Source organism: Phacochoerus africanus, chromosome 7, assembly GCF_016906955.1.
Source record: "Phacochoerus africanus isolate WHEZ1 chromosome 7, ROS_Pafr_v1, whole genome shotgun sequence".
Classification (NCBI taxonomy): Eukaryota; Metazoa; Chordata; class Mammalia; order Artiodactyla; family Suidae; genus Phacochoerus; species Phacochoerus africanus.
The window spans coordinates 77,159,206-77,173,440 of record NC_062550.1 but is presented as its reverse complement, the minus strand read 5'-3'; the positions used below and the strand labels follow the sequence as shown (position 1 = coordinate 77,173,440).

The 14,235-nt window shown below is 40.9% G+C and overlaps 1 protein-coding gene across 4 annotated transcripts in view; it reads left to right on the top strand.

Moving 5' to 3' along the window:
• Positions 1-4,791: 4,791 nt before the first annotated feature.
• The window catches only part of GXYLT1 (glucoside xylosyltransferase 1), a 47,767-nt gene continuing 38,323 nt past the window's right edge, over positions 4,792-14,235 (top strand). For 2 of the 4 annotated variants that reach the window (XM_047787981.1, XM_047787980.1), the window contains exons 1-2: positions 4,932-5,197; positions 13,406-13,498. In XM_047787981.1, coding sequence (XP_047643937.1) covers positions 4,977-5,197; positions 13,406-13,498 — 314 coding nt within the window. In that variant the 5' untranslated portion in view covers positions 4,932-4,976. Of the gene's footprint in view, positions 5,198-13,405; positions 13,499-14,235 lie in introns of all 4 variants that reach the window. The other 2 variants (XM_047787979.1, XM_047787982.1) reach the window with 2 other exon arrangements.

Here is a 14,235-nt window from a genome sequence, read left to right as displayed (position 1 = left end):
CGATTTTACTGATGGCATTTTTTAAAAAAATTAAATAGTGTATAATCTGATGTATTAATGGGAATGGAGCATTCCTGAGGATTGAACCAGAGGGAAATACAAGGAAGGTCCATAGGGTATTCCTTCCTTCCCTCTCCACCCTGCCCCCTTCATACTCTCCCTCCTGTGCAGACGGAAATGCCAGCCAAATTCTGGATTCATATAGGAGTTGAGGTGTCCCCGTTTATCAGTCTCTTCTAGTCATATGGTCTGTAGCGAGTGTTTTGAGAATGGAGAGAATCACATTACTCTTTCATCCTCCCCCACCCCTGTCCCTTTCCCATATTTACTGGATTGAATAAACACTTAAAATGAAACACTTTTTGCTCCAACTGACGGTTTAAGTTTCCAACTCTTCCCTCCAGCCCAACAAGGTCTCTAGGAAACGGACTGTGGAAAATGGAGAAATATGACTGCAGGCCAACTGGAGAGAATGATTTTCACTTTTAGTCTGAGTTTCTGATTCTTTGTGCTCTGCCACTGATTTGGCTTGTATTTCTCTGATTGTAAATTTCATTTGCTTTTAATCCCCAAGACCAGTGTAAGAGATTTTCATATAACGTTGTTTTCATTTTTGCTTTTAATTTGCATCACTCAGTTTAGCATTTATTTGTTCATAGTGAGATAGCATGGTATAAGGAGAAAACAAACATGCACTTTGTATCCTCAAAGATTTCCATTTGAATGAATGGATCTTTATTATTAGCCATGTGGTTAACCAGCTTCTCTGAATTTCACGTTCCTTGTTTTTTAAAGAATAAGATAACATCTATTAATGTAGGTGTTATTAGGGTTAAGTTAGATTATGCATAAACTTTTATAAAGTGGAAGTTACATTTAATTAAAAGTTTTTGAACTTTACTCTGAAAAGATACAGAATTTATCTTTTTCCTTATGGGATTTTTTTAAAAAAGAAGTACTAAAATGTAGACATGGGAAGGAAATGCTGAGCAGGACCTAAATTTGCTCTAGAGTGACTTGAAAAAGTCCACCTAAATTTACCTTTTTGACAGGATGAGGGGAAGATCAACCTTGATTAAAAATTTGGATATAATTAGTCTGTCATTAGAAAATTAAGAGGGTGGACTAGAGGTGAAAAAAATAGACCTAAGAATATGCACATACACACAGTAAAAGAAATGCCTAAACATTATGATGTAAAAATATTTTAAATAATTTACCATTAATTTTAGGAATATCCAAATGTAGCATGTGAATCCTGGAAGTGATCAGAAGGGTGTGCACACAGCTCCTTAAACTCCAAGATAACCAGTTAGGACAGTGTGGGTAATACAAAAATCACTCCTTTTTTTGGAATGCCTTATATGCTTTTTCAACAGGATTTCCTTTTTAATTACAGGATTAAAAACAACCTAAAGGGATGATGTGGTCCAGAACCGTGATGTCAAGTAAATAGATGATTATTCTTCTGGATATGCTCTTCCCATATATTGTTGCAGAAATGAAAACTGCCATTCCAGTATTCTAACAATCTGTGGGTCATTAAATTATTCTCTCTCTTTTTTTTTTATTACATTTAGTTGGTTGAAAGAGAAACAAGTGTAGTTAGCATCTGTTTAAACATACTTTGAGTACTAGCTCTTATTCTTAGTTTCTTGGTCCTTTAGTTTTCTCTCTCAAAATCTATTTTCCAGTCTTAGAAATACTTTTGTTATCCATCTTTGTATCTTGTTAAATTTATCTTTATTTCTCTAAGAATTGTAAGGTGTAGTGGAAGGATTAACTTCATATTGTCACTGTTCTTACTGGCCTGTCTCCCTTTTTGAGGGCAGTACAGTCTAGCCCCTTGTCTGGCATGTAGAATATATTCAATAAATGTTTATTGAATGAATAAGTGTATGTTTTTATTCACACTTTTTTTTGGCCGCCCTCACAGCATATGGACATTCCTGGGATAGGGGTCGAATTGGAGCTGCAGCTACGAACTAAGCCAAAGTTTTGGCAACACCTGATCCATAACCCACTGAGCAAGGCCAGGGGTCGAACTCACATCCTCATAGAGACGGACATTGGGTCCTTAATTGGCTGAGCCACTCCTTACACATCTTAATAGTATGCTGGTTTTCCTTTCTTTTTGTCAAGCAAGAAATTTAATCTTTATAGGGGAAGAAACAGAGGCTTAAATTTGTTTAGTGACTTTCCCATGGTCACAGAGCCAACACTTCTTTGGTATAGGGATTCCAAATGAGGAACTACTGCTAAATTACACATCATTTCCCCACCTTGTTTCTCAGGGCCAAACTCTTCAAAGCTCCACCTGCAATCTGAACAATTTAACAGCATGATTTTTCTCCATGAAGTGTGTGTGTGTGTTTGAAGCCTTTTTTCCCTCACTTTTTGGCACTAATGCTGCTTTCGGCTCCCATCTCAACCTCTGTCCCAGCCTCCGCACTGCAGCCAGAATCTGTTTCTCAAATGGGCAAATGTGATCATGTTACTTCCTAACTTAAAAACCTTTCAGTGGTTCACCACTGTCTGCCAGATTATGTTCAAACTCTTAGGTGTACTGAACAAAGCATGCAGATATCTGGCCTCTTCAACCTCTCCTCTTCATTATCTCCTTTCTTACATTCACTTAACTGGTCCTATCAAACGTCTCACTATTTCCTGAACACAAGAGCCTGTTTCACTGATTCTTTAGCCTGGAGTTACTTCCCTTACCCCACCCAAGACTCTAGGGCCACTTTTGGCTAGAGTCAAAAGTTCATAAAAATAACAGAGGTAAAAGCAATGAATCACCGAAGTAGTTATCAGTAAAAGTTTATTGTGTACACACCAAAAAGACAGCAAATTTGGAGCACTCAAACCAAAATATGGGGTGAGGCTCAAAGGTATATTGTTGTAAAGCAGCCTATATAGTGTGAAGACAGTATTTATTATTTACAGTGACTGGTTAAAATTCTAAAATTAAAATTTTCTTTTTTTATGGCTTAAACTTCAAACATTGGATATTTTATTCAGCTGCTCTTCTTTTTAATATTCTTTCTTCTATGTTTCAGGTGTACAGCATTATAATCCAACATCTATATCCGCTGCAAAGTAATCACCACCTGAATCTAGTTATCATTCATCCCCATACAGTTGACCCCCTTCACCCATTTGCCCATCCCTCCCCTAGAATTTTCTTGAATGAAAGAGAATCAGTTCATGGTTACCTCATATCAATTTGGGGGAACTATTTAAGTTCTGCTTATGATTTTCAGATGCATAAGCAAGAAGTTACCCAGGTCAAGTTAACCTTGCTTATCCTGTAAAATAAGCTCAATTGCTTTGCTTGTTTTGGTTTTGTCTGCTCAGGGAATTAAGTCTGGTCTCTGTATTTGATTTTAACTTATATGAAATGTCTGTTGACCAAGACCACAGATAGAACTGATATCTCCTTTGTGTGTGTGCCCACACCTTCACAGGCTTATAGCCTGAAGTCTTTATGGTTGCATTGAACTTATTTACAAGTATCCACTGTCCCACCCCATGCCCCTTCTAGACGTCTTTGTACCCAAGGGAACACAGTGCTTGGCACTGAGTGATGCTCCATAAATGCTCAATAAATGGAGTGGAAATACGGCTGAGACAGAGGGAAAAGAAAAGCAAAGCTAAAGACAAAGCTCTTTAGGGAGAGTATTAATTGTTTTGGATATGTAAATAATGAGTCGTAAGGATGATCCAAAAGGGAGGACCTCATGGATGGGTGGCAGTATACGCATCCTCAACGTCATGACGTAATTAGATGTTGGGTGACAACGCTTGTGGAGGATGGAGCTTAAAAAATGGCTTAATGCTGGAGTTCCCGTCGTGGCGCAGTGGTTAACGAATCCGACTAGGAACCATGAGGTTGCGGGTTCGGTCCCTGCCCTTGCTCAGTGGGTTAAGGATCCGGCGTTGCCGTGAGCTGTGGTGTAGGTTGCAGACGCGTCTGGGATCCCGTGTTGCTGTGGCTCTGGCGTAGGCCGGTGGCTACAGCTCCGATTAGACCCCTAGCCTGGGAACCTCCATGTGCCTCGGGAGCGGCCCAAAGAAATAGCAAAAAGACAAAAAGACAAAAAAAAAAAAAAAAAGGCTTAATGCAGAGTTCCCATCGTGGCTCAGCGGCTAGGGAACCCGACTAGCCTCCCTGAGGACGCGTGTACGATCCCTGGCATCACTCAGTGGGCTGAGGATCCAGTGATGCCCTGAGCTGTGGTGCAGGTCGCAGAGGCGGCTCGGATCCAGCGTTGCTGTGGCTGCGGCGCGGGCCGGCAGCAGTACCTCCGATTGGACCCCCTAGCCTGGGAACCTCCAAATGACGTAGGCATAGCCCCCAAAAGATCAAAAAAACAAAAAACTCAATGACGAGCCTTCTCAATCCAAGGTGTTTATCATGCATTAAGCACTTTAATCTTTAAAACCACCCTAAGATGAGGATATCCTCTCCATTTTAGAGACGATCAAACATGCTCGGAAAATTGAGGTTGCTCAACGTGCCAAACTACCATGTGGAAGAACCATAATTAGAATTTGGGTCAGCTGCTTCCAACGCTCTTAGTTTCGCTGCACCTCTCCTCCACAGCTGGGAGCCGCAAGGTTCCGGACTCGCCCGCCGGGAGGGTTGCACTACCCTGGGACCCTGCGCGAGCCGCAACCCTCGCGCCCCAAGCCACCCGGCGCCCCCAGCCCTCCGCTTTCAGTGCGCCGGCGCGTCTGGCCGCCCGCCCTCTGGGGAGGGGCCCGGGGCGGAGGCAGTATCGGGGCTCCGGGGCGGGGTGTTAGCGCGCTCGCTAAGGTGGTGGGCGGGGAGGGAAGGAGGAAGGGGGAGGGCGCGAGGCCGCAGCGGAGGAGGAACTGTTGCGCCCGCGGCTGCGCGGTGCCGCTCCCTCCGCTCCAGTTCGCCCGAGCGGGCGCGGCGGCGACGGTGGAGGTGGCGGCGCGGGCCCGACGGGATGCGGCGCTACCTGCGCCTCGTGGTACTGTGCCTGGCCTGCGGCTTCTGCTCGCTCCTCTACGCCTTCAGCCAGCTCGCCGTGTCCCTGGAGGAAGGTGCGGGCGGCGGTGGCGGGAAGCCGCAGGCCGCAGCGGCTTCCTGGCTCGGAGGCGGCGGGCGCGGCGCCGCAAGAGGGGCGGGCAGCGCGGGCCAGGCGGCGCATCCCGGCCGGTCGGACAGGTACGAGCGGTTCCCTGTCGGGGGGCTGGGGCGAGGGGCGCCGAGCCGCGGGTCGCGATTTGGCCGGGGCTGCACGAGGGGCTGTCCCGCGCCTCCCGCCACCGGGCCCGCGTCTCCCGCGTCTTTGCTGCCGACTCTGACCCCCTTTGCTCGTTTCCCTCCTTCCCTTCACCCCGGGGGTGAGCCTGGCGCTACTCCAGCCTGAAAGCACCCACGCTTTTTGTGTTTGTCTTCTTACCCATTGGTTATGCACTATTCAAAGCAGTTAGAAATTAATTTTCAACTTTTAATTGATAGTTGCATCTCCCCCCCACCTTCTTAGGAGTCATTGAAAATTAGAGGGTCCTACAAAAGCCTCTTGCTGTTTGGCTAGTGGGAATTCCCTCTTGTTTCCATGGCGTTCAAGTTGAGATATTTAAACATCGGGCTGACTCCCTAGTTCAGTTTCCACCCCCTCCTGAATGGGACGTCTCATTTTCGTGTTAACGCTTACATTTTTCATTAGCCGGTTAGTTAAATCTGGACAGAGCATTTTATCAGGATTGTGAATTTTTCTTTAGAAAACAATCGGTCTATTGTGAAACTTATAGCGAGTTAAGAAAAATAAGCGATACTTAAGCTCACGTCCTTTGTGAGTTGGGATAGAGGTGGCTTTCTTTAAGAATCGGAATTTAAAAAGCAGCATAGTGACTTAAGTGGATTTACGCAAATCACTGCCAGCGTTGAAATCAACGTGAGATTTAAGCGAAAAAAAGAATGCAGCGCATTACGAATGCTTAACCAAATCTGAGCGTTTCCACTTCTTTGAAAAAGAGGCGCCTCTCTTACTCGGGAGAGCTCCCTTAACAAGAGGCAAAAGCTGCTTTGATATTGGAGAGTATCGGGTTGGTTGGAGGAGTGCAGGTCAGCTGTAGGCTGTTTAACATTCTTCTGAGAGTTGATGGTCATTCCCAAAATGAAAGGGGACGTTTGAACAGAGGAGCAGAGCCCATGGAAAAACTGGATTGTCATGATTTAACCCAGGGATTTGATTACAGTCAGGACTTTGTTCATAAAAGCAGAACTACTTCCAGAGCCAGGTTTGTGAACGCTCAGTTATCTGTCCTGGGAGAGGCAATAACTGAAGATCTGGATAAACTCATGAAAAGCTGGTCATGGTCTATTATGCTGGAGTGAAGCATTTAAAGTTATGGGGAAGGAACTATTTTTGCATTGGGTAGAATTATAGGGAAGCGACATTTTAATCAAAACATTGAGTGAAATTGGACTCATTTCGACTTGATAGGGTAACATTCACTTTTAGTGCCTGCCTTAGATACTTATATATTATTTTGTGACTAATTTTTATAAGCTATATGTGCCTGGCCAGCTAATTTTAACAAAGTTGCATTATTTAAAATTCAGGAAATAAACACCTCAGTTTTAATAAATATTTTGTAGCGCCATTTCTGGAATCTTAAGTTTGATGTCTCAGAGTCCAGTCAGCCAGAAAGCTGTTTTTCTTCTGAGCAGCATAACTCCTCTTTTTATTTTTATTTATTTATTTTTTGGTCTTTTGTTGTTGTTGCTACTTCTTGGGCCGCTCCCGCGGCATATGGAGGTTCCCAGGCTAGGGGTTGAATCGGAGCTGTAGCCACCGGCCTACCCCAGAGCCACAGCAACGCGGGATTCGAGCCTCGTCTGCAACCTACACCACAGCTCAGGGCAACGCTGGATCGTTAACCCACTGAGCAAGGGCAGGGACCGAACCCGCAACCTCATGGTTCCTAGTCAGATTCGTTAACCACTGCGCCACGAGGGGAACTCCTGCATTCTTACTTTTTTTGGAAGCAGTCTTACCTCAAAGATTAAAACTATTATTTCTCTCATTTAAACGTGAGATTAGGGTTGTACCCAGTAGGTTCCGTTGGTCAAATCTTAAGAGAAACAACAAAATACTTAGAAATGTCCTTCCAAGTTCTCAAAGTAAAAACACAGAAATGATGGGAACAACTTTTCAGTGAAATTTATAATTAATTAGTTCATTTTGTCTGAATCCCTTATTTTGGTATTCAGAAAATGGGTAGATCTTAGAGTCATACAAACGCGTGGTCTCATTATGGCTCTGTTTGCTATGAAACCTTGACTGCTTTTCTGCTTCACTTTTCTCATCTGTTAAATGTGGATTATATTTACCTTAATTAACTTATAGTAGTTAATCATATAGTTGTTAATCATGAAAATCCATTAAAACTGACTTAAGCTAAACAGATATTTATAGGCTCATATGAATTGCTAGAAGGAATAAAATTGAGGGAAGAAAATGCCTGGGCAGCTCCTGGGACCTCAAGGACCAGGAACTCTTAACTGTTCTGCTGTGGACAGACTTTGTTCATGGGGTCTTTCTGCTCCTTGGGGTGTTTCTTCTGTAATCTTAAATAGAAAATTCCAGAAAAAGACTCATTGAAATTGCTTGCATCATATACCCCATGGACAGCCAGTGTTACCTGGTATGGGGACCTCTGATTCTCTGGCTGTATCTCTTGCACATCCCTACTGCAGACAGAACCACATGCCTGAGGCATGCTTGTTAGGCGGTGGCTCTTCCACCTGGAGAGACTCTGCAGCTGCTCAGTGTGGACAGACTGCATTTAAAGTACTCAGTCTAAGCACTCATTATTATTACCAGATGTCAGTACTTGCTGCAGAAGGAGCTAAACCATTTTATGACTTTAGATACTCAGGGTGATTGAATTCCCACATTTCACTGATAAATCTTGACTGCGATTATCAAGGTTTCATCGTATTGTGGCCCTATAGCATATTAGAACACAGCAATATAATATATATGCACAACAATATTTAATGTATATTGATAGTGGGAAATCAAGAAACTTCTAAGTGGAGTTCCCGTTGTGGTTCAGTGGGTTAGGAACCCGACATAGTGTCCATAAGAATACAGGTTCGATCCCTTGTCTCTCTCAGTGGGTTAAGGATCTGGCATTGCTGCAAGTTCTGGTGTAGGTAACAGATGCAGCTGGGATCCGGTTTTGCTGTGGTTGTGTTGTAGGCCGGCAGGCTGCAGCTCCATTTCAACCCCTAGCCTGGGAACTTCCATATGCTTCGGGTACAGCCCTAAAAATAGAAAAAAAATTTAAAAGAAAAGAAACTACTAAGCATTTCAGTGATACCATTTCTGGGCTCATCATACCCTTAGTGTGAATGATGCAGGGAGGTACCACCTCACTCTCCTTTTCAGATCTGGTCAGGCCATAAAGTTATGATTTCTGTGGGGTCCCAGGAACACTAGTAGGGTATCCTGAGAATGTAGACTGGAAAGATGGCTTTGGAAACAGATTTCAGCTTTGCCACTTACTGGCTGTGTTAACCTTGAACATATTTCCTCATCAGTTACAAAGAGGTGACAATTTCGTTGTTTGTGAGAACTGAGATAATAGCTTGATAGATTACTTGGTATGGTGCCTGGCACAATAAAATTTTAGCTGATGTGGTGATGGTCTTGATCATTTATATTTTAAGTTATTATTATTTTTAATTTCTAACCTCTGGGGAAAATTCTGTCCCCAGACCCCAGACCAGACCTGCTAAACCAGAGTGCTTGGCAGTAGGGTCTGGGAAACCTATATTGTAGATAATGAGCTTCAGGTTATTGTTATAAAACCAAAGATTGAGAACCACCAATTTAACTGAGAATGATTTGACCACTATTTTTGCACAGTTGTTATGGGGGGAGAGACATTTTTTCCCCTCTTTCCTGCAGTTATTTTTGAAGAAGAGAGGAATTAGGCAGTGAACAGTGAAGAAGGCCGAATTATTTACTAAAGCCACCTTAATCTCTGCTTCGTTAATACAGAGATACATAAAACCAACACTTTGCACCTTGTTTTTTAGGTCATTGAAAATCATACTCCACATAGTTGTAAAGTGCTTAGCACAAACCTGACTAGTAATTAATTAAAGTAATATTCTGTGCTTTTGGAGGAGAAAGTGATTAGGCTAATGAAGAAGCAATGTGATTTGACTTAGAAATCCTATTTTGAAACATTATCTATGGGTCATACCTTTTGGAACTACTCGCATCTCCCTTGTTAATTTCTTTTTTTTTTTTTTCAGGCAACTTTAAAATTTTTATGTATTCACATTGGCAGTTTTTTCCTTTATTTTTTTCCACTTTTGTCATGCATAAAAAAACTTTCAACCAGTGGGGTTTTTCCTTTTGTTTTTATTTTTTTACATTTAACTTCTTAATCCCCCCCCCCTTTTTTGAGAGGGATTAGGTTGTGCGGTGTGATGCTAACTGGTTTTTGAAATCGATAATTGTTCATTGCTATTTTTCTTTTCCCACTTTTCGAATATTCCTGCAATTTGATATTTAAGGAAAAAAGTGAAGACCTGACCTAGAGCTAGAAATTCATCTAAGTTGTCTGGAGACAATTTTTAGTTAAAGTTGAGGGACCCAGGCAGTGATTTTTACATAATGATGGTCAGAACCATGGGAATGGTCACCTTTAAAGTGTCAGTGAGCATCTTTGTTTCTCTTGAAGTCAACAGTGCAGGTGTCCACGTCTTGAAGGTGCCTGGTTGGCGAGGCACCTCATTCAGACTTCCACATTCCTAGGCTGGATATGCCTAGGCTTATCCCTGACTCTCCACGATGTGTGTGGTTTTCACTGCAGCCTCATGGCTATCATGGACATTTTGAAATGAAAAAACCTTTTCCAGTTTAATTTAGAAATGTAAAAGATCTGTGACTGGATTTATGTAAACTTTAAGTTTGAGAACTGTTTTTGTGGAGAGTACTGTTTTTGTACTGTATGTACAAGCTGTAGACTGTGTTCAGGCATCACCAGTTTTACATACCCTCATGTCTGTGTGTAGTTTTATGCCGTTTTATCACATAGGTCAAATTTGTGTAACCATCTCCACAATTAGGATACAAACTGTTTTATTATCACAGAGATCCCCATGCTAAGCTAGCCTTTGATGAGTTTGCTTGTAGACAAGCCACCTAGGGTTAGAAACACTAAGGCATATGAAATATGAGGATGAGCCATAGTAAAGTATTATTTTGATTTGCTCTACAATGGAAAAACCTTGCATTTATGGACTTCACTGATTCTGGAATGTCATTGTTTACTGAAAAGATAATACCCACTTAGTTCAGCTGTAGTTTTGCCCCATTAAAGTTATTTAATAGAGTTACCTCTTTAAATTTTATATATCTAATGTTCCATTTTCAACAGTTAAGGAATAAAAGCAAAATCAACTAATAACTACTTTTACTTTTCCAACATTTTTGTTTTTTAAGGCCGCACTTGTGGTGTATGGAAGTTCCCAGCCTAGGTGTCACAGCAATGCCAGATCTGAACCACATCCTTGACCTACACTGCAGCTTGTGGGAATGTTGGATCCTTAACCCACTGAGCAAGGGCAGGGATTGAACCCACAACCTCCTGGTTCCTAGTCTGATTCGTTAACCACTGAGCCACGACGGGAACTCCTTAAACTTTTTTTCTGGCTTGAAAGTACAAGCACTATCTGTCTCCAGATTAGTTGCTTTTCCTGATTTATTGCTTGTAGTGGTGGTTGCTGGTACCTACTGAGTTCTCGGTATGAGTTTCTACTTTCTATCTTAATCTTTAAAATCAAGTTTTCATAAATGAGTGAATGTAAATTTGGGAGATAGGAAACTTTAAATAAATTATGTCACCTCTTACCACCAGTGCCTCAGTGTTTTATGTTTTTTTTTTTTGTTAATGGTAAGCGTCATGAATACTCATTAGTGCATGTATTTTGTATTTCCAATAAACAAAAAAAATTCCTTCTATAGACTGTTTTCTGACATTGCGTTATGGTCAAGAAATTTACCTAAAACTTGACATTTTTTCCTGTGATTTCATCTGCATTAATCACTTTATAATGAGTACATGATCCAGCAATTCCTCTGGTATATATATATATATATATATATATATATATATATATATATGCACATACACCCAGGAGAATTGAAAACAAATGTTCCCATTAAAATTGCACATGAATGTTCATTGCAGCAAAATTTACAATAACCAAAAAGTATCAACAACCCAAATGTTCAGTAACTGATGAATGGTTAAGAAAAATGCGGTATATCCATCCATTTGTAAAAGGGAACACTATTTGACTCTAAAAAGAAATGAAATGTAGCTGATAAATGCTACAGTGGATGAACCTTGAAAATACGCTAAGTGAAAAAAGTCAAACTCAAAAGGTCACATATTATTGATTCCATTTATCTATGGAGACAGAAAATAGACTCGTGATTGCCGAGGGTTGGGGGCTGGAGAAGTGCAAGTTGAAGCAGAAAATGGTATTACTACATAATTTGAAGCAATAATCTTTTTACAGAAAAACTTAACTAGTCGTTTTCTTAGAGGCTTGGTTTTTCCTTTTCATTTTCTACTGTTGGAAGGTTCGACAGGAGATGAAATAATCAACTTCCTTCCTGGAACAAAGGGGCACTTTAGGTGTTGATTATAAATTGTGGATTTGTTGAAAGAACGTTTTGATAATGTCTGTATCTGAAAGATGGAGATATCTATTGGAGCAGGTTTGTTGTGAGGCTTGCATGGATGTGAAAGCTCTTGAATCTGAAACAGAACAAAATGAAACCCTCTGTTAGTTGTTACCACTACCACTGAGCCTATCTCTGGTATGAAATGCAAGACTTAAAAAGTACATGACCACACCGGGAAGGGGACAAACATAAATATCCTCATCAGGTTGCACATGATTTCTGTTTATCAAACATTTAAGATATGTAACTTTTTATGCTGTGCTTAAAAATAGGGACCTTTTCAAGAAAAAACCGATTGCAGTGTAACCTTTTCCATTGATTTTAAAATTCTGATGTTACAGTTCTTGACATAGTAGTATACAGAATTCTTAGGATTTTAAAAACTGCCATTGCCTGACCCTGTGCTCAGGGATTCGGATTTAACAGGTCTGGTGTAGCTCTCTGGTAATTTTGTTGTGTGTACTGAGACCCCACTTGTGATAGACCATTGATATTTGTGAGAGGTGTGATCAGAGATCTTGCAAATATGAAACTTGATAGGCCTTTCCCTCTAAGAACAGTAACTTGTAATTGAATTCATGGTGATGGGCCATGAAGTGACCTGGTTTAGTGACTCACCCTGACTTCATGCTTGCTTACTTGAGTAAACATAGGCCTCTGCTGTAGTGAATTTCCAACTAGATGATTATGAGAAGGAATAGTAATGAAAAACATGCTTTTTGTAATGTGAGTAGTTGTGGTGTTTTTTTGTTTTTTTGTTGTTTTTTTTTTAGCTCCAACCTGCAACCTAAGAAGAAAGACCACGTTTGATCCTTCATTTTAGCTTGTGAATATATTGAAATGGATAATGTAGATAATGAAACTGAGCCATGAATATTAATATGATTTCTTATTTTTCAACTTAAAACACTGTACAGGTAGCCTGGATTGAGGATGAATTTAAAAGTATTTAAAGCTCCTTTTTTTTCCCCCCTACTAACATTTGTGGCTTAAATTTTGCTTGAGGAAAAGCACATGTTTTGTTAGACTGAAATGGATTTTATTCTGGGGGAATATGTACTGTCCATGAAGAGAAATTTTAGAAGTACCACTGTTCTCAGTGTCATCTGAGGAGGGAATCTTAATATATTAGAATTCATGGAGTTCCCATCGTGGCTCAGTGGTTAACGAATCCGACTGAAACTAGGAACCATGGGGTTGCAGGTTCGATCCCTGGCCTTGCTCAGTGGGTTAAGGATTTGGCGTTGCCGTGAGCTGTGGTGTAGGTCGCAGATGCAGCTTGGATCCCGCGTTGCTGTGGCTCTGGCGTAGGCTGGTGGCTACAGCTCCGATTAGACCCCTAGGTTGGGAACCTCCATATGCTGCAGGAGCGGCCCTAGAAAAGGCAAAAAGACAAAAAAAAAAAAAGAGAGAGACTTCATGACTAGGAAATTTTTCTAGTCTGTAGTATTTTCTGCCTAAAGGTTTTAAAGTTTTATTTAAAATAGAGATCGATTTCCAGAAATCCTCAAGTTACCATAGCAAAGTGGATTTGCAGTTTTGTTGCTGTAAAATAAAATAGTAAGTTTTTATATTATTGAGTAAATTCCGTGTTAGTTTTAAGCCAGAACACTCACGTAGGATTCTTTATTTCTGTCTTACTCTGTTAGGTGTAAAGATTTCTCTCTGTGTTACTGGAATCCCTATTGGATGCTGCCCTCTGATGTTTGTGGAATGAACTGCTTTTGGGAAGCGGCTTTTAGGTAGGCACTTAATAATTTAATTGTTAGATCAGTGTAGGTAAGATTAGATAGTAAAATAATAAATTTTTGACTGTAATAGGTCATAAAAATGTTTCTTTTCCTGTAATCTAACTTTATCATACAAGTAAATCATTCACTTTCCGATTGGGTTTCCTATGCCTTTACCCCTTTGAAGTAGTTATCACTAATTTTTAGTGCATACTGTGTATAAAATGCTCTAAATTTTTTTAGACGTTATTGGGATAAATCATTGTTCTTAGGGCTGTTTGTGATCTAATTTTAGGTAACAGGTGATAAAATGATAAATGAATGATAAAGATAACCTTGCAGTGACGTTGACAGACATACAGCATTTAACCTAATTTAAAGCGGGTGTACTGAAGGTGGACACAACTGGGGAAGGATTATACTGCTTATTAGCAGAGAGGTTGAATACTGGGGAGTGGGAAGATAAAGATAAATGTTTAATGGAGGAGCAAATGGTATGACATCATTTATTGAGCTTTTTTTTTTTTCAGTTTATGAATAGAGCATCTTTGTTCACGTCTCTGGATAATTAAGGCATTGGATTAGCTGACTCAGGCCTCTTCCTGCTCTAAGCTTCAAGGAAGGACACAGATGTCCACAGAATGGGACATCGGCCTCCTGAGATAGTGTCAGGGGAGAGGGAGGCAATAGCCTGAAATTCCCTTCCCGAGAATAACATTTCTTTGAGAGTCATCTCATTCTAGTGTTTT